The following is a 26901-nucleotide window of genomic DNA, read 5'->3' as shown; positions in this document are numbered from 1 at the left end:
TTCCCTTACGATAGGGCACTTGAGTTTTTTTTTTTTCAGGAAGCCACGCAGAATTAGATGTTCTGATAGGGCATGCAGGCTTTGCACCAATTAGGGTAATGCTTTTTCATTATTGTTAGTTGCCTTGGTGTTACCTTAAGTGGTTTCTTACATCTAACTATGATATTTTATTTTAGTATTATTTTGTTACATTATACTATTTATTTCATTTTAGTATTGGTTGAGGTAAGTGTTGAGTTCAATATTTAAAATAAAAACCTCCAGCTTGTTTTTTGCAATTTATTCCTTGAATGTCAACTAAAGAATGATTGAAAGATTGCCACCAAAAAGGCAAAAAACTAAGGTATAAACTATAAAAACTATTTACACTAAAAACAATACGATAATCATATTAATAGATATAAATAAGAAACAAATTATTATAAAATTATATTACAAAATGATATAAAAGACGCTGCTCAGAAGACGCCCGATCTCTGAGCCCGCTATCTGAACCTAAAGATAAAAAAAATGGGTGGCCTTAAAATCTTTGGGGTGCTGAATATTTGGTTGCAATTGTGTTATTTTTATTCCAATAAGACACTCATTTGCACTATTCCGCACTACCTCATCTCTCATTTGCACTACCTCATCTCTCATTCGCACTATTCCGCACTACCTCATCTTAACAGCTGCTAGTTTGTTTATACTGCTTATTTCATGTTTACCTGCTATACCTCAAGTGCCCTTGACTGTTTGGTTATTTGAACCAATTTATGAGTGTGTGTGTGTGTGTGTATATATATATGTTTAGTCTACGTCTAGTTCCTATCTAGAGTGTTTACACTGTTTATATTGCCTGAGTGTTTGGTCTGTGTGTAGTTCTTATCTAGTGTTTATACTGTTTATATTGTTTGAGTGTTTAGTCTATGTCTAGTTCCTATCTAGAGTGTTTATACTGTTTATATTGTTTTTTTTTTTTCCAATTATTCTATTTTTATTTATTGCATTGCCAGTTTGCACCATGGGTCAGAGAGGACTGAAATTTCATCTGTGCTGTATGTCGAGCATGTATAGCATATTTGACAATAAAGTTGACTTGACCATTTTATCCTAATCATCTTCAGAAACTCATCGCTCATGTTACTTGTGTTGATATGAAAATCATGACTATTCAATGAGTATGCAAATTATACCCTGTCCACACTAGGGATTTTGTACCGATACGAAACTACTTTCGTACCGCAACACCTGTCCACACTAGCAACTATACCAGTACTGTAGCGGTATAACTGTATCAGTACGAAACCCACAAATGTATGGGTTTCGTACCGGTACAGTATCGGTACTGTAGCGCTTCACTGTAGTGTGGACAGATGAAGCGGCTCTGTATCAATACAAATATAATGCGCAAAGTCACACACCTCAATCGATGTCTTCGCTGAATAAAATAGTGAAGAACGGAGATTCGTTTGTTTCTTTCTCAACTGCCTCGCGCGTTTTATACGATTCGACTGAATAAATGACCACCAGAAATACAGACTGTACATTGACAACAAAAAGCACACACACGTTGTTTCATCCGCCATATTCTCATACACACATTATGCTGTGTTCATATATATATATATATATATATACACACACACACACACACACACACACACACACACAGGTATGATAGTGGTATAACTGTATCGATACAAAGTATACCGGTACAGTTTAGTGCATCTGTCCACACTAGCGAGAAATGTTTGCGGTTTTCCTTCACGGTAGTTGAAATGCGAGTGCACGAAATGTTTCCATGGTTACTGAGTAACTTCCTTCCGAGAATATGGTGGATGAAACAACGTGTGTGCTTTTTGTTGTCAGTGTACAGTCTGTATTTCTGGTGGTCATTTATTCAGTCGAATCATACAAAACGCGCGAGGCAGTTGAGAAAGAAAAAGAAAATGAATCTCCGTTCTTCACTATTTTATAGACCCCTTCGCAGTAAATGTCATTCATACGTAAGCGGAAATTGCGCGCGCAGCCTGGACTCAAAAAAGACTCAGCGATGCCTAGTTGTTGTGTTGTCGGGTGTCAGAATCGTAGCAGTGATGGGGTTAAAATGTACAGAATTCCAGCAGGATCTCACCCATTCCAAAAAAAACAAAACAAAAAATCGCCGACGTCTATGGCTACAAGCCATCAAACGTGTAGACTGGGATGCAAGCACTATCAAAAATGCGCGGGTTTGCAGCGCCCACTTCATCACAGGTAAGATCAGGCTATTTATTAAATCTTTTTTATTCTTTCTAGTCTTTGTTTATTGATGTAGCAAAATACTTTGATAACGTTTGTCTGATTAGCTGGGTCATAGTTACACAATGTAATGAATATTGTTAGCATGTTAACTTAGCTTTGCATGCAATTTTGTTTGTAGGAGAGGTCTCGCTTGACTCAAGCAGTCCAGATTTTGTGCCATCATTATTTGTGTATGCCGAAAATCACAATTTTAAAGCAAGGATGGAAAGGTAAAATTGTGTGCCCTCACTCTAAATGCCAACTTACGTTGACTGCTCTAACCTAGCTCCCGCCCCGTTCAGTTTCATTTCTGCTCTCTGCCTCTCGCTTTTTACGCAGCTCTGATTTCTCTTAGCTGCGCTCTTTACACTATCATTCCTTCAGGGTTCATACACATTTTTTACAATCAAATTCAAGCACTTTTTAAGGACTTTCAAGATCAATTTTTCAGTTTTTCCAGTAGGAGAAATCTCGTGTGATTCAATCCATAGCCCTTTGTTTGTTTGAGGTCACTGAGTTCTGCCTGTAGGAAAAAGAACTAGAAAATCTGATACAACCTAGGCCGAATATCGAACCGGCAGCTAACATTAACTGAACGGGGCATAGAAAATGAGCTACTGCGCCCCATTTCATTAGTTGGCCGCTGATTCTGTATTTGGTGTATGGTGTAGAAAATTTTACTCATTCTTTTTCTTACTGACAGCTCTTTGTGACCTCGAACAGCAGAGCTATGGACTGATTTAGACCATATTTCTCCTTTAAGAAGCTGTAAATTGCATAATGCGATACAAATTCATGCACCCTCAAAATGGCCATTTCATGTGTTTATTTATTAACAAAACTTTCCCAAATTAACAGGATGATAAATTAAAGGGGAAGATTGTCACATTGACAATGTCAGTCACTTAAGTAAGCAGAACTTGCTTGACAACTAAGGTGATAACTGTGGCTATGATAATGACTATGGAGCTTTTTTTAACACAATTAGCAGATCTTGATGCTTTTTTCCTAACATCAAAAAACAAGGAAAATTATATTTCAAACTGTTTACTCTCAAGTATCAGTAAGATGCTAAAAAGATCTTATATCAACTAGGGCCCACACTGTTAAAAGTAAAAATCACCCTTAACTATGACTTCTAAAACATTTTATCTCTTTACAGCAATAAGACAATAAGGCTACGTTCACACTGCAGGCTGAAGTGACTCAAATCCGATCTTTTCGCCCATATGTGACCTGTATCCGATCTTTTATTGACAATATGAACGACACAGATCCGATTTTTTCAAATCCGACCCAGGCCGTTTGGATATGTGGTCCTAATTCCGATTCCTATCCGCTCTTTTCATATGCGACTTCAGTCTGAACCGCCAGGTCGCATTCATCCGACTTGCACGTCATCAACAAGCCACAAACGTCACTATTCTGCGCTGAAGTAGGCGGCGGGTCTCTCAAAAAAAGTTACAACAACATGGCGCATAATCACAGGCGCAGATAGAGGGTGGGACTTGTCCCACCCAGATTTAAATTCACTTCGTTCGGTCCGCCCCCCCCACTTTGCATAAGGCAAACCTCACGGAAAAATCAAAAGACTAATTACCATTCGGTTTATTGAGGTGCACAGCAGTGTATACATATAGTTGCAACAACTCACATAAAACAAAACAAAGACTGATATTCGGTTGGTTGAGCTGCGCAGACTGCACAGGTTGCGAGCTCGAGCTTGGTTGCTATGGTTACTAACAACAAGTTTGACAGGCATATCGGGGTTGGGGTTGGTTTGCTGGCAGCTTTGTCCCCCCCAGTTTTTTGTCCCCCCCAGTTCAAAAAACGTATCTGCGCCCCTGCGCATGACATCAATGCGAGGGACGCTTCGGGCTGTGAAGGTTCTGAATCTTCTCAATGGAAGGACGCAGAGGTTAGGGAGCTGATTTCCATTTGGGGGGATGCAGCTATTCAAGCTAGATTGGATGAGTCATACCGCAACCGGGCGGTTTTACTTCCGTAAACACTGGCCATGCTCACTGCGTGTGACGTCGTCGTATCCTGCAGTGCGCATGCGGAACACTTTTAGGTCGCTTTTCGTTCATACTGAGGATCACATACAAGTCGCATATATTTGTTAATGTGAACGACCTCACAAAAAAATCAGATTTCACAAAAAAATCGGAATTGAGCATTAAGCCTTGCAGTGTGAACGTAGCGTAAGGCTACGTTCACACTGCAGGCTGAAGTGACTCAAATCCGATCTTTTCGCCCATATGTGACCTGTATCCGATCTTTTATTGACAATATGAACGACACAGATCCGATTTTTTCAAATCCGACCCAGGCCGTTTGGATATGTGGTCCTAATTCCGATTCCTATCCGATCTTTTCATATGCGACTTCAGTCTGAACCGCCAGGTCGCATTCATCCGACTTGCACGTCATCAACAAGCCACAAACGTCACTATTCTGCGCTGAAGTAGGCGGCGGGTCTCTCAAAAAAAGTTACAACAACATGGCGCATAATCACAGGCGCAGATAGAGGGTGGGACTTGTCCCACCCAGATTTAAATTCACTTCGTTCGGTCCCCCCCCCCACTTTGCATAAGGCAAACCTCACGGAAAAATCAAAAGACTAATTACCATTCGGTTTATTGAGGTGCACAGCAGTGTATACATAGTTGCAACAACTCACATAAAACAAAACAAAGACTGATATTCGGTTGGTTGAGCTGCGCAGACTGCACAGGTTGCGAGCTCGAGCTTGGTTGCTATAGTAACCCACAACAAGTTTGACAGGCATATCGGGGTTGGGGTTGGTTTGCTGGCAGCTTTGTCCCCCCCAGTTTTTTGTCCCCCCCAGTTCAAAAAACGTATCTGCGCCCCTGCGCATGACATCAATGCGAGGGACGCTTCGGGCTGTGAAGGTTCTGAATCTTCTCAATGGAAGGACGCAGAGGTTAGGGAGCTGATTTCCATTTGGGGGGATGCAGCTATTCAAGCTAGATTGGATGAGTCATACCGCAACCGGGCGGTTTTACTTCCGTAAACACTGGCCATGCTCACTGCGTGTGACGTCGTCGTATCCTGCAGTGCGCATGCGGAACACTTTTAGGTCGCTTTTCGTTCATACTGAGGATCACATACAAGTCGCATATATTTGTTAATGTGAACGACCTCACAAAAAAATCAGATTTCACAAAAAAATCGGAATTGAGCATTAAGCCTTGCAGTGTGAACGTAGCGTAAGGCTACGTTCACACTGCAGGCTGAAGTGACTCAAATCCGATCTTTTCGCCCATATGTGACCTGTATCCGATCTTTTATTGACAATATGAACGACACAGATCCGATTTTTTCAAATCCGACCCAGGCCGTTTGGATATGTGGTCCTAATTCCGATTCCTATCCGATCTTTTCATATGCGACTTCAGTCTGAACCGCCAGGTCGCATTCATCCGACTTGCACGTCATCAACAAGCCACAAACGTCACTATTCTGCGCTGAAGTAGGCGGCGGGTCTCTCAAAAAAAGTTACAACAACATGGCGCATAATCACAGGCGCAGATAGAGGGTGGGACTTGTCCCACCCAGATTTAAATTCACTTCGTTCGGTCCCCCCCCCCCCACTTTGCATAAGGCAAACCTCACGGAAAAATCAAAAGACTAATTACCATTCGGTTTATTGAGGTGCACAGCAGTGTATACATATAGTTGCAACAACTCACATAAAACAAAACAAAGACTGATATTCGGTTGGTTGAGCTGCGCAGACTGCACAGGTTGCGAGCTCGAGCTTGGTTGCTATAGTAACCCACAACAAGTTTGACAGGCATATCGGGGTTGGGGTTGGTTTGCTGGCAGCTTTGTCCCCCCCCAGTTCAAAAAACGTATCTGCGCCCCTGCGCATGACATCAATGCGAGGGACGCTTCGGGCTGTGAAGGTTCTGAATCTTCTCAATGGAAGGACGCAGAGGTTAGGGAGCTGATTTCCATTTGGGGGGATACAGCTATTCAAGCTAGATTGGATGAGTCATACTGCAACCGGGCGGTTTTACTTCCGTAAACACTGGCCATGCTCACTGCGTGTGACGTCGTCGTATCCTGCAATGCGCATGTGGAACACTTTTAGGTCGCTTTTCGTTCATACTGAGGATCACATACAAGTCGCATATATTTGTTAATGTGAACGACCTCACAAAAAAATCGGAATTCACAAAAAAATCGGAATTGAGCATTAAGCCTTGCAGTGTGAACGTAGCGTAAGAGATGCATGACAATTACCACGGGGTGTGCCAAACACTGCTGCAGGCATGCATATCATTTTAAAATATGGGTACATCCATCTAATGTTCTTCTGGGGAAAATGCATTTCATTTCTTTGTAACCTCTCCTCCATTAAAATTGGTATTGTTAATAATATTTACAGCAAGAAGATGCAGCGCCCTCATATATGCAGTCAATGATCACATCATGCCAAATCAAACAGCCTAAACATTGCCTTCTAGAGTGGACAGCAGTTGGCTATAGGCAGTAAATTGTCTACAAACATACATTATGAAGGGTAATACTTTTAATCAAAACACATCCACCTATTACCAGCTAAAACAAAATCCGACTACAAAACACATGAAAATATAAACGTCAATTTTTTTTTTAGTCAGTCACAACCTTGCAACTGGGCTATAACACACACTGTATAAATGCGTTAGCTATGTTATGTGCTAACGTCAGCTGTGCTTAAATTTTCAGGTGCGGGAAGTTCTTAATTACATTAATTTACCGTTGAGAAACGCTGGCATTGTTCTTTACATTGCCGATAACAACTGTCCAAAACTGACATGTAATCCTAGCACTAAAATCACATTTAGTGCTTCTATGTTTAGGTGTAACATGTAGCTAACGCTTAGCAAACAAATCATGGTGTAGGGTTAATCATCTCTGTGACTTACCTTTCATGTGACTAGAGAGCGCTGACTCTCCCATTGCGAAAATCTGGATGTCTTTTTTGCATACTTTGCAGCAGGCTATGCGTGGATTTGGTCCACGTTTTATCCAGAGTTTATACTTTTCATTTACCAGCCAACGTTCGTTGAAACGACAACCTCCCGGCATGTTGGTCAACTGTCCCAGGCTTTCGTCTAAACCGGGGAACAGGGGCGCTGCGCCCTCTTACTCTCGGCGTGCACCCCCTTACCGAAATGCCGATTGAACCCCAAGTCACACTTAGGCCATGCACTTGTATGCTACTGCACAACATGCAATCTCTCAAAACGATCTTTTCTCCGTGAAAACATCCCAGCAACACCACGTGACAATGTGTCTGATCATCAAATACGTTATAATTACTCCAAAAATATTCCAATCATAGTAGATACACCGCCAGACGGTGCAAAAACGATCCGAATTGGCGGTTTCCAGACTGAGGCGCCATGTTTAGTTGTTTACTTGTCGCGGCTGCTCTCGCGAGATTTGACATGGGTTACATACAAGGTCAGCTGACTTGTAGAGCGAGATTTCTCGAGACTGAATGACCTTTCACCCACCGGCGCGGGAGCTTTTGACAGAAGTAGTTCGCGAGTTGTTTTTGTTGACACTTGGGCATTTAAAGATGTCATCCCGCGGCACGAAGCGGAAGAAAGCCAAAGACTGTCCGGGGCAGAAGATTACTTCTTTCTTTTCAATGTTGACAGTCAATTTGTTACAATTTCCCTCTCAGATAGCCTCAGAATGTCCCATTGTAGCCTCAATTTTTCAAAGGCTTTGCACGGCGGAGAAGGGGGGACAACCGGCACCATCTCCCCCCCCTCGTCGCTTCGCTCCCTCGCCATGGTGAGCGCCCTCATACTAAATTTTTCTAGAAAAAAATCCTGTGTCCTCTTGGGGGCGACGTGACACAGTCTATGCACAACATGACAACTATCGATACGGTGACAGATCACAAACAAAAGTTCACGTGAAGCCCAGAGTGAGCTGTGTAGGCGTGATTTTAATCCGACTTATTTTATTTCTTTCCATTTAATGGTGGTCTATTGAGTCAGACTTCCGAGAAATATGCTAACAATTTCAAGCATTTACAAGCACTTGACCCAAAATTCAAGAGTTTTTCAAACCTTGAAATCAGGACATTGAAATCCAAGCATTTTCAAGGATTTCAAGCACCCGTACGAACCCTGTTCCTTTCATGCCATTACCTCCTGCAAATTGCTGTTTAGTGTTGGTATTTGCTGTTGTAGCTAAAGCCACATTGCCATCACATCACTGGCATAATTTGATTAAAACAAAATGAATATGAATGTCCCATTGTTAATCAAGTTGTACATGCCCGCACATAACAATCATATGCGTCTAAAGACTTGTAGGCACGAAGTTTTTCGTGGGTGTACACTGAAGTCTTGTCAATAAGGTACGAGTATACTGTATATCTGGCCATTGTATACCAGGGAACTTACTAACATCGTCTGTCCACTCTTTAATTAAATGCGGATCCGGTAGGCGATGTCCACTTGTTAGAGTTAACTTATTTATGTAGCATTCTCGATCTTGTAACGACAATTGTTTGGCATAATCTGACAGCTTATAATGCCGGTCTATGGGCAGCGCCATTGTTTCTGAGTCCAGGCTGCACGCGCATCCTGGCAACGGTCGGTTTGTTTACAAACATGCGAAGGGGTCTATTCAGCGAAGACATCGATTGGTGTGTGACTTTGCGCATGCGCATTATATTTGTATCGATACAGAGCCACTTCATCTGTCCACACGACAGCGAAGCGCTACAGTACCGATATGAATGGACCCGGCGCCGTGGGGGGGGGGGGGGGGGGGGGGGGCGAAAGGGGGCGTCGCCCCCTCGTGACTACAGCCCCGCCCCCTCAACAGAGACTCAGATCACTTAATTGTTTTCTTATGAAAATATAATGTATTATAGACGTATTAATAATTTGCATTTTCAAATACGAAATATTAAGTGGTTGCGCATTGCACAAAAATACATTTCACATAAATCACTACTAAAACTGGCACGGTAGAACAAATCTGATTGGTTATGACACTTACAAGTGCACTGTCTCTGCAATATCCTGTAATATGCAGTCAGTTTACGGGAGTAGTCTTTCCCCCACCGAATTAAACGAATTCAATCACAATATTGTGAATCCATTTTCTTTCTCTGTAGGCCAAGTTTATCTCCGTTTATGTTGGTGTATGTGTTCATATATGGTCCGCTTTGTGCGCAAATAGCGTAAGAATATGTGTTGTTGACGTCACCCCCCATGCAGCGCGGGGGGGGGATTCATCACTTCAGAGTGTTTAGTCCCCTACATGCCTAAACTGGGATCGCGGATTAAGTGGTTAGCGTTGACTCGGTGCGAGTCAGGAAGGCTATTACTGGTGCAGCCGCGGGGTCTGTTGATTTTTTTAAATTATGATTTTGGTCACCGAGCCAAGTACCTTAGACTTGCATTGACGTTTTGTTTTCATGCCGCGGAGCTATTTGTATGTATTTTAAATGTAAAGGACTTGCCTGTAGGTTTGTGTGTGTTGTTTTATGTTTGGCATCTTTCCGGTTGTACTGCGCGTCTGTGAGAAAATTGGAGGGGAGGGGTAACAGGTGGGCACGGGTGTTGATAAAGTGCAACTGCCCTGGTAATATGTCACATGATTTTCCCGGACTAAAGCAACCTTCGGGGCCGTGGTTTTGTGGTTGGCGCAGTTAATTGTTTGAAACACGCTGTCAGACCGCCATCACTACTACACACTATATGAAAAATATTTGGCCCCTTGCGATTTCTAATTGCCCCCTTAGTAAACTGTTCCTGGCGCCAGGCCTGGGTACGAAACCCATACATTTGTAGGTTTCGTACCGATACAGTTATACCGCTACAGTACCGGTATTGAGGTTTTTCACCTGACGTCACAGGGTCACGTGATGCCCCGGTGTCCGCCATTTTGAAGGTCAAGCTAGCTAGTCAACAACATAGTAGCTAGTATGTTACTGTAGCAATGTTTACGTTCAGTCATTTGGATGACTGTTAAAACCTTTCAGTCTCAAGTTTTTCCTTTACTGGATTTACTAGTTTACTTTAATTATGATCCGGCAGCTATTTACACCGGATCCAGTGTAAATAGCTGCCGGAGTGCGCTCCGGCTTGCTCCCCCTCAAATTAAGCAGCACGCTCCGGCTTGCTCCCAGAGTGCTCCGGCCGAGGTTCCAGAGCACGCGCCGGCTTGCTCCCCCTCAAATTAAGCAGCGCACTCCGGCTTGCTCCCCCTCAAATTAAGCAGCACGCTCCGGCTTGCTCCCGGAGTGCTCCAGCCAAGGTTCCGGAGTGCGCTCCGGCTTGCTCCCCCTCAAATTAAGCAGCACGCTCCGGCTTGCTCCCCCTCAAATTAAGCAGCACGCTCCGGCTTGCTCCCCCTCAAATTAAGCAGCACGCTCCGGCTTGCTCCCCCTCAAATTAAGCAGCACGCTCCGGTTTGCTCCCGGAGTGCTCCAGCCAAGGTTCCGGAGCGCGCTCCGGCTTGCTCCCCCTCAAATTAAGCTGCCGGATCATAATTACAGTAAACTAGTAAATACAGTAAAGAAAAAACTTGAGACTGAAAGGTTTTAACAGTCATCCAAATGACTGAACGTAAACACTGCTACAGTAACATACCAGCTACTATGCTGTTGACATTAGCCAGTGCTAACAGCTAGCTGCTAGTACACTGCTACAACACAGACACCGACCCTAATAATACAGTTCTTGGTCATTGCCTGGTAACAGCAAATTTATAACGGGCCATGTCTCAACAGACTAAGAAGTTATTTTAATGACATTTAATAACATTTTGTTTATCCTGAGGACCGAAAGTAAATGAAAATGTGAACAAACCTTAGCTGTAATCAGATGGCGACCACCAGCTCCAGGGACGACCCGCTGATGTAGGCATGTTACCCAGCCTGACACAAAATATTTGTAGGCATCCAAACTCTTATACGCTTTCAGATCAATACCTGTGTATGGCGATGGGTTTTTAACGACATAGGTATACAGATCATGTGGGCCGAAGTCAGGTAAAGACGAGGGCTTCGTGTACTTCCGTACGTCAGTGAACAATCCTGGTGGAAGCAGGTAAGCGTTGTTCTCTAAGCCTGCTAACCTCAATTTTTGCAAATAGATAGTTTTCACATGACGTCACAGAGTCGGGGATTCCCTGGTGGCGGCCATCTTGGAGGGCTAGCTTACCGTACGGGTCACTGAGCACACATTGTTGTGCGCGAGTTACATTCATTTATATATTATTTACATTTATAGTTACATTACTACTATTTAAAGCTAGCAATGGTGCACACCTGTTGTATTCATGGCTGTCGTAATAGGTCAGATGATGAAGTCAAGCGGAGCTTTAATGGAATTCCCACTACGGGAGCAAACAAAGAAACTCAGCATACAAAGGAGAAATCTATGGCTTGCGAGAATCAACTGCAAGGATTATCAGCCTTCCAAACACAGTAAAGTCTGCTCCGATCATTTTATAAGTGGTAAGTTGTTTAAATAAACAATCAATTGTGTTTAAGTTTGTTTTTGGAAACCAAAACATCATGTCAACAATCTCTGGAGAATGCCTAACTGGAACCGCTGAGTGTACGTTTACATTGTAATGTGCACTTAATATCGCTCGTTTGTCACGTTTCTATTTGAAACTTGTCACTTCACTCATGCAAGGGTCATTTTTGAAAAACATTTTAGTTCTATTCTGTATGATTTAATGTGTGTTTGGGATGCAAACAGCGCGCCTTTTGGTGGATGCCGCCTGAATCGCGCAGATCCGTTTTGTTTTTTTTTAGGGGGGGCGTTGGAGTGTCTGATTGTAATTTCAAAGTAAATTCTGTATTAAAATTACTAAATAAGCAAATACGTTACAGTCCATGAAACAGGAAGTATAAGGATAAGAAAAAAACAGTTTAAATCGGGAAACTGCGCACATTTGCGCAGCCCGAGCGGTGTGCAGGACTGCGCAAATGTGCGCAGCTTCCCGATTTAAACTTTTTTCTCATCCTTATACTTCCTGTTTCATGGACTGTAATGTATTTGCTTATTTAGTAATCTTAATACAGAATTTACTTTGAAATTACAATCAGACACTCCAACGCCCCCCCCCCTAAAAAAACCCGAATCTGCGCGATTCAGGCGGCATCCGCCAAAAGGCGTGCTGTGAATATATAAAGTTGTATATATCAGACAGCCTTTAAAGTTTGATGAAGTCAGTTTCAGGCTTTGGCAGCCTTGCATAGTCACTTGAAAATGCATCTTTGTCCACTTCGTAGGGGTCAATTCCCCCAATCAAGGCCAGTTTGGCTGCATACCGTTGTCGTGAGATGTCGTCTAATGTATCTATATACTTCTGTTTGCTTGATTTTGCCGACATTGATCTTTATTTTAGAAAACTGACTATATAACTTCATAAATTCGTCCGAGATAACGTAGCCGGTAGTGGCGATGGTCCGTTTTGTTTGCCCTCCAAGATGGCAGCTGGGGGGGCGTTCCCCGGAATGCCGTGACGTCAGTGAAAACTATCTATACCTCTCCCTCTGCTCGCCCTGTAAATGCCCTACGTCGCTGGATAGTGAAGGTGTTTTCTGCATCTCGCTCCTTTTTCTTTTATGTTTTTCGTTTGTCGCCTTCCTCGCATTCAAACTGATTCGAGCCGTGACGTCCAAAATGGCAGCCTAACGATGCATCACATGACTTGGTCACATGGGTGAAAAACCTCAATAGTTGCTAGTGTGGACAGGTGTTGCGGTACGAAAGTAGTATCGTATCGGTACAAAATCCCTAGTGTGGACAGGGTATTAGGCCCTGTCCACACGGCAACTGATTCAGGTGACTCCGATACAATTGCTTATCGTTTAGGCCTGGCGTCCACACGGCACCGGCGTTTTGGGTGCCCAAAACGCAATCTTTTTGAGAACGGGTTCCAGAGTGGAAAGATCTGGCAACGTTGTCATTGTGAAGTCGTCTGGATGAGTAGAACGGATTTGTTTACGATGACGTCACAACCACATGACTGTGAGTGCTTCACGCCGGGTAGAAGTGTAACGAATATCACCAGGAAAAAGCCTTACAGAGCACTAGTGAGAGTGAAACACGAGCTTGGATATTATTATTATTATTATGTTCAGTGTTAGTTCACAGTAGTAATGCAAGAAGCAGAATAGTGACCGTAATAGTGAAGCAAAAACATGCAATTGTACAAACACTGCAGCTCTACAGCAAAATATTAATTTATGAAATGGTCTGATTCTTAACACCAGTAGTGCCAATGATCTTCTCATTGCGATGCGAGTTGTCAACAAATCCTATAACTTGGTTCATGAAACGCGCTTACAAAATATTTTCACTGTGAATATTTATTGTGTAAGGGTGCAAAGTGAGAGAGAGAGAGAGAGAGAGAGAGAGAGAGAGAGAGAGAGAGAGACTCTGCCCTTAGGGCAGAGTCAATCCCGCCAGCAAAAATAGGGAAAAAAAAAAAAAGGAGCGATCTCACCTCTTCAGATGTTGGTTTAAGTCCGACAATACATTCCTCAAAAAGGGCGTAGAGGAGCAAATTAATCCATCAACGTGTAGCATTCAATTTATTTTGGACCATTAAAGACGCCGCCTTCCGCGTAGAATCATACGTCATCCTCGCCGCCATATTGGATAGGTCAAAGCGGAGAATAAAGATTCATGCGCTGCCTTTAACTGTACCAACAGGTTTACCGTCCAAACGAGATCACATGGGATTACCTTTCACAGGTGAGAAACAACAAATTAATCCATCAACGTATAGTATTCAATTTATTCCGGACCATTAAAGACGCCGCCTTCCGCGTAGAATCATACGTCATCCTCGCCGCCATATTGGATAGGTCAAAGCGGAGAATAAAGATTAGCTGCGTTTAACTGTACCAACAGGTTTGCCGTCCAAACGAGATCACATGGGATTACCTTTCACAGGTGAGACTGGAAAAATACTTTTCATTGTATTTGGTCATTATAATGTAATTTTACGAACAGATTTTCCTGACTTTGTGGCTAATATGAAGTCTCGCGCATAATAGTTTATGCGCATGCGTCCTTACTACTTCTATTCTTCTGGTGTCTCCGAAGGGACCGTCTTACAGCGCCCCTAGAGGTGTGGCATGTGTATTGCATCGTTTTCAGCAAGCGTTGCGTTGCCATATGGACCTGATATTTTACTGATTGTTGCCCATTTGGACGCGATATATTTTTAAATAACATCTCGTTGCCGTTGTCGTGTGGATGTAGCCTCAGTGTCGTAATGCCGTTATCTGGCGACATCTCGCGCCTTTCTGAGCATGCGCTACTGACTGTCCCCTGAAAAGAATTAGCAAGTGGGCCACTGGACACAGTGATCATGAGGAGCGCAGTGTTACCTGTTTCTCGTAGCTCTCTGCCGAATCCCCCCACAGGAGCTCGTTATTCGCCTCGTATAATGTAACCTGTCCGCTGAGCGGCGGTGGGAAGAGCCCGAGGGAGCACATGGTTCTCACACCGACCTGAACAGAACACAAACTCATCTCATTACACTACAGTCACAAACGCCTACACAAGACACTCGCTCATAAGCAAAAAAATAATAATAATAATAATAAACACATGTTGTTAGCGAGTTGCTTTTTGTTTCCTGTTAAAACTTGCTAGATATCTAACGTAGTAGTAAACATGCCAGCTCATGAAATGTATGTTTAATTTGAATAACACTATTCCATCTAACTACAGTACTCTCTAGCACACAAACGGGATTAGCCAAACAGCTAGTTTTCTAACTTGTTACTAACTAACTCGCTTATCTTAAATAGTCATACTAAAATCTCAGACAAGGAACTTAGAAAAATAACTGCTTATTTTATGATATATCTGACGAAAGCACAAATAAAAGTCATTATAAATGGAAAACTAACCAGACTAGATTTCAGCTGCTCTCCAGAACTCGCGCCATGTTCTTAACTACGGCACGCCAGGAGGGACAAAAACCAGTCACACGCAAAACAAAGCCACACTGCCATCTACAGTGTGAAACCGCTTTGCTTTCACGGGTTTATCCACCCATCCATTATCTGTAGCCGCTTTATCCTGTTCTACAGGGTCGCAGGCAAGCTGGAGCCTATCCCAGCTGACTACGGGCGACATGGGGAGAACATGCAAACTCCGCACAGAAAGGCCTTCGCTGGCTGCTGGGCTCGAACCCAGGACCTTCTTGCTGTGAGGCGACAGTGCTAACCACTACACCACCGTGCCGCCTCCATCCATCCATTATCTGGAGCCGCAAGCTGGAGCCTATCCCAGCTGACTACGGGCGAGAGGCGGGGTACACCCTTGACAAGTCGCCAGGTCATCACAGAGACAAACAACCATTCACACCTACGGTCAATTTAGAGCCACCAATTAGCCTAACCTGCATGTCTTTGGACTGTCGGGGAAACCGGAGCACCCGGAAGAAACCCACACAGACATAGGGAGAACATGTAAACTCCACACAGAAAGGCCCTCATCGGCCGCTGGGCTCAAACCCAGGACCTTCTTGCTGTGAGGCGACAGTGCTAACCACTACACCACTGTGCCACCTCCATCCATCCATCCATTATCTGTAGCTGCAAGCTGGAGCCATCCCAGCTGACTACAGGCGAAAGGCGGGGTACACCCTGGACAAGTCGCCAGGTCATCACAGGGCTGACTAGAGACAAACAACCATTCACACTCACATTCACACCTACGGTCAATTTAGAGCCACCAATTAGCCTAACCTGCATGTCTTTGGACTGCCAGGGAAACAGGAGCACCCAGAGGAAACCCACGCAGACATGGGGAGAACATGCAAACTCCACACAGAAAGGACCTCGTCGGCCGCTGGGCTCAAACCCAGGACCTTCTTGCTGTGAGACAACAGTGCTAACCACTACACCACCGTGCCACCTCCATCCATCCATCCATCCATCCATCCATTATCTGTTGCTGCAAGCTGGAGCCTATCCCAGCTAACTATGGGGTGAGAGCAGGGGTACACCCTGGACAAGTCGCCAGGTCATCGCAGGGCTGACTCATAGACACACAACCATTCACACAGAAGGTCCTGGGTTCAAGCCCATCGGCTGACGAGGGCCTTTCTGTGTGGAGTTTGCATGCTCTCCCTGTGTCCGCATGGGTTTCCTCCGGGTGCTCCGGTTTCCCCGACAGTCCAAAGACATGCAGGTTAGGCTAATTGGTGGCTCTAAATTGACTGTAGGTGTGAATGTGAGAGTGAATGGTTGTTTCACGGTTTTGTCTTCAGTCTTGTGTCTTTTGTCTTCATTTGTGTTCACAAGAGACACAATTTGACCAAAAATGTTAACTTGAATACTATCAATTTCTATGTAAATTATATAGTATTCTACACTTTTATAGCTACCATGCTGTCCATTTTAGGTCAGTCTGTACCCAATGTAGCTTCACATTCCTGCTCTTGAAAGACAGTTGTTGAACCAAATGTGGCTTATTATTAGCTTTGCCATAGATAGATAGATAGATAGATAGATAGATATAATGGCTGGGAAACCACTACAGCTTGCGTCAATTACAGTGGCCCCATTGTACCAAATCTGCATGCCTTTGGACTGTGGAGGAAACTGGAGCACTCAGAGGAAACCCACACAGACATGGGGAGAACATGCAAACTCCACACAGAAAGGCCCCTGTAGGCCACGAGGTTCAAACCCGGAACCTTCTTGCTGTGAGGCGACAGTGATAACCACTACACCACCGTGCCACCATGTGGTCTTCTGCCAACGGCGTTTTTAGTTATTGAAAAGACCAAGGACTAAGTCAAGTTTTCCTGGGGCTTGTATTTTTTTTTTAAGGAAGATTGGCATAAATAGGTTGGTGAGGTTATATCTAACGTTACAAGAAATGTTATGACATCTTTATTACTGATTTTTGCACTGCTCTTTTCAAATTTATGGAGTTCACTTCAGTTTCTGTCTCCTTATTATTAAGTTATTATCAACACCCATAATGTCTCAGGAAACTGAGACATGTGCCAATTGACTATTAAATATCACTAGTAAAAATTATCATCGGTTTACAACCCCGATTCCAAAAAAGTTGGGACAAAGTACAAATTGTAAATAAAAACGGAATGCAATGATGTGGAAGTTTCAAAATTCCATATTTTATTCAAAAGAGAACATAGATGACATATCAAATGTTTAAAGTGAGAAAATGTATCATTTAAAGAGAAAAATTAGGTGATTTTAAATTTCATGACAACAACACATCTCAAAAAAGTTGGGACAAGGCCATGTTTACCACTGTGAGACATCCCCTTTTCTCTTTACAACAGTCTGTAAACGTCTGGGGACTGAGGAGACAAGTTGCTCAAGTTTAGGGATAGGAATGTTAACCCATTCTTGTCTAATGTAGGATTCTAGTTGTTCAACTGTCTTAGATCTTTTTTGTTGTATCTTCCATTTTATGATGCGCCAAATGTTTTCTATGGGTGAAAGATCTGGACTGCAGGCTGGCCAGTTCAGTACCCGGACCCTTCTTCTACGCAGCCATGATGCTGTAATTGATGCAGTATGTGGTTTGGCATTGTCATGTTGGAAAATGCAAGGTCTTCCCTGAAAGAGACGTCGTCTGGATGGGAGCATATGTTGCTCTAGAACCTGGATATACCTTTCAGCATTGATGGTGTCTTTCCAGATGTGTAAGCTGCCCATGCCACACGCACTAATGCAACCCCATACCATCAGAGATGCAGGCTTCTGAACTGAGCGCTGTTTAACAACTTGGGTCGTCCTTCTCCTCTTTAGTCTGAATGACATGGTGTCCCTGATTTCCATAAAGAACTTCAAATTTTGATTCGTCTGACCACAGAACAGTTTTCCACTTTGCCACAGTCCATTTTAAATGAGCCTTGGCCCAGAGAAGACATCTGCACTTCTGGATCATGTTTAGATACGGCTTCTTCTTTGAACTATAGAGTTTTAGCTGGCAACGGCGGATGGCACAGTGAATTGTGTTCACAGATAATGTTCTCTGGAAATATTCCTGAGCCCATTTTGTGATTTCCAATACAGAAGCATGCCTGTATGTGATGCAGTGCCGTCTAAGGGCCCGAAGATCACGGGCACCCAGTATGGTTTTCCGGCCTTGACCCTTACGCACAGAGATTCTTCCAGATTCTCTGAATCTTTTGATGATATTATGCACTGTAGATGATGATATGTTCAAACTCTTTGCAATTTTACACTGTCGAACTCCTTTCTGATATTGCTCCACTATTTGTCGGCGCAGAATTAGGGGGATTGGTGATCCTCTTCCCATCTTTACTTCTGAGAGCCGCTGCCACTCCAAGATGCTCTTTTTATACCCAGTCATGTTAATGACCTCTTGCCAATTGACCTAATGAGTTGCAATTTGGTCCTCCAGCTGTTCCTTTTTTGTACCTTTAACTTTTCCAGCCTCTTATTGCCCCGTCCCAACTTTTTTGAGATGTGTTGCTGTCATGAAATTTCAAATGAGCCAATATTTGGCATGAAATTTCAAAATGTCTCACTTTTGACATTTGATATGTTGTCTATGTTCTATTGTGAATACAATATCAGTTTTTGAGATTTGTAAATTATTGCATTCCATTTTTATTTACAATTTGTACTTTGTCCCAACTTTTTTGGAATCAGGGTTGTAATAAAAAATATATAATTTCTCACTCACATAGCTCTCCTTTAGGACCACATAGACAAATTCTAAGCTACATATATATATATATATATATATATATATATATATATATATATATATATATATATATATATATTATTATACACATTCAAAATCCCAGATGACATCCCATCTCTTAAGACTATGATCATATAAATATGTCTTCCAAGTTTCTCTCTCTCTCTCTCTCTCTCTCACACACACACACACACACACACACACACACACACACACACACACACACACACACACACACACACACATAAATACCATTTTCTCCAATGCATCCAAGCTCAGTTGACGCAGCAGCTCATTTGCGGTGTCTGTACAACACAAATTTATGTTGACATTAATACTGTGTGGCAAAACAAAAATTATTTTATCCCTATATGTGACTAATATGCCAAAGGCTGGCTATGGTATGGTAGGCTGGCTGGTTCTACGTAAGCTACATGTAGCATTAAAACATATGATTAAATTATGACTATTGGTGTCTACATGAGCACAAATTATTGTTGACCTGTTAAATAAACTTAGTCGGGGCAAATAGACCACCACTATAGATATTCATTAAACCACTCTAACTTTTTAGCTCACCTGGCACACTAATCATACAGACCCTACTCTGTAAATTCAACATAACCAGGTTACACAGAGCATTTTTTGTGCATCAACATCATTCGATAGGTTACATTGTTGATACATTCTATATATACATCCACAGTCGATGACTTACCATATGTTTTCATCTTGAAAAATCCAACAATAGTGGATTGTTTTGTTTTTTAAGTCATCTTCCAATCAGTTTTAAATGTTCTTCTTCTGTTGGCGGTCACCAAAATTTTAGATGTGCACTGTGCAGCGCTCAATTATGTCCCCTCTCCCCTCTCCGTCTTTGGATGCTGAAAGTCAAGTTCTGATCTGTTTCAGTCAGTTATTTTCTATTAAACTCTTCCTTATTTGAAGACAAAAATACCCAAGGCTAGGCTCTGTCTCTCTCGCTCTCTCACACACACACATACACACACACAGTCCTGAGATGCCCTTGAGCGAGGTACCTAACTCCCAACTGCTCCCCAGGCGCTGTTAGCATGGCTGCTCACTGCTCTGGGTATGTGTGTGTACTTACGTGTGTGTGCATGTGTGTGTTCACTGCTTCAGATGGGTTAAATGCAGAGAGGAATTTCACAAGTGTGTGATGAATAAAGTTGTTGTTGTTCTTCAAAATAGCTGAGTGATAGGGCCTAACAACGCCATTGCCTTCTGCTGGTGTCACCCATCTGCTTCAAGAAACCTTCTGAGATGCTTTTTTACTTACCAAGAGTGATTATTTGAGTTACTCTAGCCTTCCTGGCAGCTTAGACCTTTCTGGCCATTCTCCCCAACCTCTTTCATCAACAAAGAAGAACTGCCACAAACTGGATGGCTGTTGTTGTTGTTGTTGTTGTTAGTGGTGGTGCTGTTGCTGCAACACCATCCTATGGTAATTCTAGAGCAGATCTCTTCAATGTTATCCACTAAAGGGGTATACACACAGGAAGAAACTCAGAGCGATGTGATGACCATGGAATGTCAATGAAATTCAGCCAGTTGCAATGACAGGCAAAATATCAGTTGGCGACACAAAGTGGGCAGGTACTGAGTTAAATTACTCTCAATTTGAGGTGACACAATTGAGGCAACTACCACCGGGAGCAAAGTATACCACTGACTTACAGTTGGTGCCAACACTAAGTTTTAAACAAGTACACTAAAGAGATACCTAGGCAACCAGAGCCTGCAATGTCCACTAGCGACCAACTGTCAACTACAAAGCGATGGGTGATGAGTGAATTGTTTTTTTTTGTGGATGGCCCTAAAAGTCCTGTGTGGTTGCAGGCTTTCATTCCAACTAAGCAAGAGCCACACCACTTGTTTACTCAGTTCATTTTGGCCTCCAATCAACTATTAAGTATGCTCCTATTTGTCTGGTATGAAAGCCTGGAAGCACATCAGTTTCAGTGACCCCAATTTTGATCCTGAGCTCGGGTTACTGCCTATGAGGAATTTCACATGTTCTCCCTGTGTCTCTGTGGGTTTGGCAGTTTCCTCCAACCACCAAAACAATGCCAGTAGATGGGACTTATGTGTCCGTTTTCCCCCAGGCCCATGAAGAGGTTACACTGGCCATCATAAGTAATCATAGCTTTTGATGGGGCAGGACAACATTAATAGTGGCATATCCAGCCATCCATTATCTGTAGCCGCTTATCCTGTACAGGGTCGCAGGCAAGCTGGAGCCTATCCCAGCTGACTATGGGTGAGAGGCAGGATACACCCTGGACAAGTCACCAGGTCATTGCAGAATAGTGGCATAGCCTCAAACAAAATTATGTTGAGAGGCAATATCAGTTGAGTTATGATATAGGCTACTATTTAGTGAATTTTTATATTAACCCCATAATAGAAAGTCAAGAGTCTTATGCCGCTTTTCCACTACAAACGCGGCTGAGCCGTGCCGTGCCGAGTTGAGCTGAGTCGAGCTGAGCGGGGCTGTTGGAGTTGCATTTCGACTACAACCGCGCTGAACCGTGCTGGCTGGAAGTGGGTGGACACATTGGGTGGAGTTAGCGAAAGTGGGTGGACGTCATGTGATGCCGTTAAGCAGCGCAAACAGTGACATCAGTGACAGTGGCGGAACAAGTCAGAGCCGGGCCGGGGGCGGGGCAAATGACCGGGCCCTTTATTAAAGCTTATCATAACATCATTTTAGGCTACAAAATGTCCGCAACTGCGGTGTTTACCAATTTCAACACTACCGGGTGCAACTATGTTATTTAGTACATCAAGTCCTTCAAACGAACATGTAACTCAGAAACAAAAAACATTAGGATACTGTACATGGCTCATAATAAAACATCAATAGCCTATACTGCGCACATTATTTGAAGGGCATACGAATGAGCGCTCAGAGGTTGCAACGGTGACAGGAAGAGTCAGAAATAAAAGGAGGGCGGTGCAAACCTCACTGAATGCACTGTGTTTACCAATTTCAACACTACGGGGTGCAACTATGTTATTTTGTACATTAAGTCCTTCAAACGAACATGTAACTCAGAAACAAAAAAACATTAGGCGACATACTGTACATGGCTCATAATAAAACATCAATAGCCTACTGCGCGCATTATTTGAAGGGCATACGGCGAGCCTTGCGCTCCGCGAACTCGTGCACGATGCTCTGTATGTCACTGATTCAGTGAGCTTTTAAGCGGTAGTCTCACGACCCGAATAGTAAACAATAAACATGGAGGACATGGAGTCGTTAGTGTTACTGGTCTTGGTGCTGTGGCTTGTTGTCACCGACAACGCCAACAGATACTGGCAAGAGCGTATAGATGAGGCGAGGCGCATAAGGCTTCAGAAATTCTCGTAATTCGTAATTATTCTTCTTCCGGGTTTGCGGTGTTTACAGATCCCAGCGCGCTCGCGGGGCGTGTGTGGGCATGTGAGGACACGCCTCCTCACCAATCAGTGCACAGGGGAGTGTCTGCTCACGCCCCCAGCCTCAGTCGGCACGGTTTGGCTCGCTTCAGCCCCACTCCAAAACGGTGCGAGTTTTAGGGGCTAAGCAGGGCTGAAGCGAGCTGAGTCGTGCTGGTTTTTGGTAGTCGAAACGCGAGCCGTGTCGGGCTGAAGTGAGCTGAAGCGAGCTGAAGTGAGCTGAAAAAGGGTAGTGGAAAAGGGCCATTAGACAGTCAGAACTTTGTTGAACAGCAGGTGTGTTTCCCATCATGGCACACACAGAAGAGCTAATAATATCATTACCCAGTGTTGCCAGGTTAGAACATAATTTCCACAATAAATACAGTGGTGCTTGAAAGTTTGTGAATCCTTTAGAATTTTCTATATTTCTGCATAAATATGACCTAAAACATCATCAGATTTTCACACAAGTCCTAAAAGTAGATAAAGAGAACCCAGTTAAACAAATGAGACAAAAATATTATACTTGGTCATGTATTTATTGAGGAAAATGATCCAATATTACATATCTGTGAGTGGCAAAAGTACCTTATGTGAACCTTTGCTTTCAGTATCTGGTGTGACCCCATTGTACAGCAATAACTGCAACTAAACATTTCCAGTAACTGTTGATCAGTCCTGCACACTGGCTTGAAGGAATTTTAGCCCATTCCTCCATACAGAACAGCTTCAACTCTGGGATGTTGGTGGGTTTCCTTACATGAACTGCTCGCTTCAGGTTCTTCCACAACATTTTGATTGGATTAAGGTCAAGACTTTGACTTGGCCATTCCAAAACACTAACTTTATTCTTATTTAACCATTCTTTGGTAGAATGACTTGTGTGCTTAGGGTCATTGTCTTGCTGCACGACCCACCTTCTCTTTAGATTCAGTTCATGGACAGATGTCCTGACATTTTCCTTTAGAATTCACTGGTATAATTCAGAATTCATTGTTCCATCAATGATGGCAAGCCATCCTGGCCCAGATGCAGCAAAACAGGCCCAAACCATGATACTACCCACACCATGTTTCACAGATGGGATAAGGCTCTTATGCTGGAATGCAGTGTTTTCCTTTCTCCAAACAATGCTTCTCATTGAAACCAAAAAGTTCTATTTTGGTCTCATCCGTCCACAAAAAATTTTTCCAATAGCCTTCTGGCTTGTCCACGTGATCTTTAGCAAACTGCAGACGAGCAGCAGTGTTATTTTTGGAGAGCAGTGGCTTTCTCCTTGAAACCCTGCCATGCACACCATTGTTGTTCAGTGTTCTCCTGATGGTGGACTCATGAACATTAACATTAGTCAATGTGAGAGAGGCCTTCAGTTGCTTAGAAGTTACCCTGGCGTCCTTTGTGACCTCGCCGACTATTACACGCTTTGCTCTTGGAGTGATCTTTATTGGTTGACCACTCCTGGGGAGGGTAGCAATGATCTTGAATTTCCTCCATTTGTACACAGTCTGTCTGACTGTGGATTGGTGCAGTCCAAACTCTTTACAGATGGTTTTGTAACCTTTTCCAGCCTGATGAGTATCAACAATGCTTTTTCTGAGGTCCTCAGAAATCTCCTTTGTTCATGCCATGATACACTTCCACAAACATGTGTTGTGAAGATCAGACTTTGATAGATCCCTGTTCTTTAAATAAAACATGGTGCCCACTCACACCTGATTGTCATCCCATTGATTGAAAACACGTGACTCTAATTTCACCTTCAAATTAACTGCTAATCCTAGAGGTTCACATACTTTTGCCACTCACAGATATGTAATATTGGATTATTTTCCTCAATAAATAAATGACTAAGTATAATATATTTGTCTCATTTGTTTAACTGGGTTCTCTTTATTTACTTTTAGGACTTGTGTGAAAATCTGATGATGTTTTAGGTCATATTTATGCAGAAATATAGAAAATTCTAAAGGGTTCACAAAATTTCAAGCACCACTGTACATCTCAAAAAACCACACAAATCCTAAAATTATCCAAAAAGATTCCACCTTTGGGAAAGTGAGGTACATTTTAGTTCTTTTTATCAGCCTTTGCTTGGGAAACAATGTCACTGTGGTGCATATACAGTTGTGGTCAGAAGTTTACATACAGTGACATGAATGTCATCTTGGATATGAATGTCATGGCAATATTTGGGCTTTCAGTGATTTCTCTGGACTGTTCTTTTTCTGTATCAGAATGATTGTACAGCATACATGTTAAAAAAAAACTAGAATTTGGTGCACAATTTTCTTTGGGTTTTCTGAAATCAGCACAGGGTCAAAAGTATACACACAGGGTGGTCATTGTGGCCAAACAACTCAATCTTTGTCTCATGTGACCATACAGCTTTCCTCTAGAAGGCGTTTTCTTTGTCCATGTGGTCAATTGCAAACTTTAGTTAAGCTTGAAGGTGTCAATTTTGGAGCAGGGGGTTATTTCTTGGATAGCAGCCTCTTAATCCATTGTGATATAAAACTCACTGAACTGTAGACAGTGATCCATCAGCTTCCAGTTCATGGTAGGGCTGTGCCATGATGGTTCCTGGGTTGTTCCTGACCATCCAAACCAAGTTCCTTTCAGCTGAGGGTGACAGTTTGGGTTTTCTTGAAGCAAAGTGGCTTGGCAAAGTGACTACACCTCCCAATAACTTACATACAATTGTTTGAACTGATCTTGGGATCTGCAGTTGTTTAGAAATGGCTCTAAGAGACATTCCTGAGTTGTGTACATCTGCGATCCTCTTTCTCAGATATGCACTGAGCTCCTTGGACTTTCCAATTTTACTGTGTGTTCGTCAATCCAATGAGTGCTGCAAACAAACCCTTTTTATGAAGGCACAGAGAAGCTACCAGCTGTAGTCAATCATAATCACTAACAGGAAGTTAAGAGGCCTTGTCCTTGGCAAGATAAGAGACATTTTGGAAGTCTCAGCACCTCTGAATTAACAATCTACATGAGTGTATGTACATTTTTGACCCTGTATATATACTTTTGACCTTGTGTTGATTTCAGAAAACCCAAAATAAATTAAAACTTCTGCACCAAATTCATGTTTTTTTCTATTAAAGAAATATGTTGTGCAATCATTTCGCCACTGAAAACAAACAGTTCAGAGAAATAATTGAAAGCCCAATATTGCCATGACATTCATATCCAAGATGACATTCATGTCACTGTATGTAAACTTCTGACCACAACTGTACATTTCTGATGTATGGACATTATCCACTCTATCAGCCTCCCTTTTCCCTCGCCCAGATTTTGCAATAGATATGGTTATGTACAACATAGATACGCCGTATGCATTAGCATTTTGCCTTCTGTTAATGAAAGGTTATGAGATTTCATTCAGATTATTTGCTCCAAATCAAGATATTGGTAGCCACTGAGTATTTTTGAACCATCCCAATTTGGTGTTAAAAAATGTGACCTTGGCAACCCTGTTATCAACTGTCCTGTTCATCATAGAAAGATGAGGAAATCGCTGGAACATCTGCTTATATCTGTGAAATAAGAGCCATTTTAAATCCTTGATCACTTAAAGGACTTAATTCACATTAAATTAAATGGATTTTTAATGTATGGGATTGCAAATGAGGACTTTATGAAGATTATCTTTGGTTGAGCAGCTGATATACAGTACTGTGCAAAAGTATTAGGCACATATAAAGAAATGCTGTACACCAAAAATGTCTTAAAAATAATAAAATGAAATGTTTCAATATTAAAAAATACTATAAATGGCAGTAAGCCATAATAAATGAAACAAAGTCAATATTTGGTGTGAGACGACCTTTTGCTTTAAAAAACAAATAGTAGTCTCGGGTACAATGGGCGGCACGGTGGTGTAGTGGTTAGCACTGTTGCCTCACAGCAAGACGGTCCGGGTTCGAGCCCCGTGGCCGGTGAGGGCCTTTCTGTGAGGAGTTTGCATGTTCTCCCCGGTTGCTCCGGTTTCCCCCAGAGTCCAAAGACATGCAGGTTAGGTTAACTGGCGACTCTAAATTGACCCTAGGTGTGAATGTGAGTGTGAATGGTTGTCTGTGTCTATGTGTCAGCCCTGTGATGACCTGGCGACTTGTCCAGGGTGTACCCCGCCTTTCGCCTGTAGTCAGCTGGGATAGGCTCCAGCTTGCCTGTGACCCTGTAGAACAGGATAAAGCAGCTAGAGATAATGAAATGAGAGATGGGTACAATGAGTGCAGTTTTATTAGGAAATGAGCTGTAGGTTTTACTGAGCATCTTGCAGAACCAGCCACAGTTTTTCTGGACACTTTGACTGTCACACTTGCATCCTAATTTTGCACCAAAATCCAGCAGCCTTCATTATGTTTTATTTTTTAACCTGGAAAACAAACTTTTGGAACTCTAAAATGTTTTTGTACTGACTTGATAATGT

The 26901-nt window shown here is 42.7% G+C and overlaps 1 protein-coding gene across 2 annotated transcripts in view; it reads right to left on the bottom strand.

Moving 5' to 3' along the window:
- aaas (achalasia, adrenocortical insufficiency, alacrimia) overlaps positions 1-15275 on the bottom strand; it is a 104473-nt gene extending 89198 nt beyond the window's left edge. For both annotated transcript variants that reach the window (XM_060931708.1, XM_060931709.1), the window contains exons 1-2: positions 15203-15275; positions 14675-14797 (exon numbers count right to left, since the gene is read on the bottom strand). In XM_060931708.1, the coding sequence (XP_060787691.1) occupies positions 14675-14782 (108 nt within the window). In that variant the 5' untranslated portion in view covers positions 14783-14797; positions 15203-15275. The remainder of the gene's footprint in view (positions 1-14674; positions 14798-15202) is intronic.
- Positions 15276-26901: the final 11626 nt, after the last annotated feature.

Source organism: Neoarius graeffei, chromosome 10, assembly GCF_027579695.1.
Source record: "Neoarius graeffei isolate fNeoGra1 chromosome 10, fNeoGra1.pri, whole genome shotgun sequence".
In the NCBI taxonomy this organism is placed as follows: Eukaryota; Metazoa; Chordata; class Actinopteri; order Siluriformes; family Ariidae; genus Neoarius; species Neoarius graeffei.
This window is presented reverse-complemented; position numbering and strand designations above follow the sequence as displayed.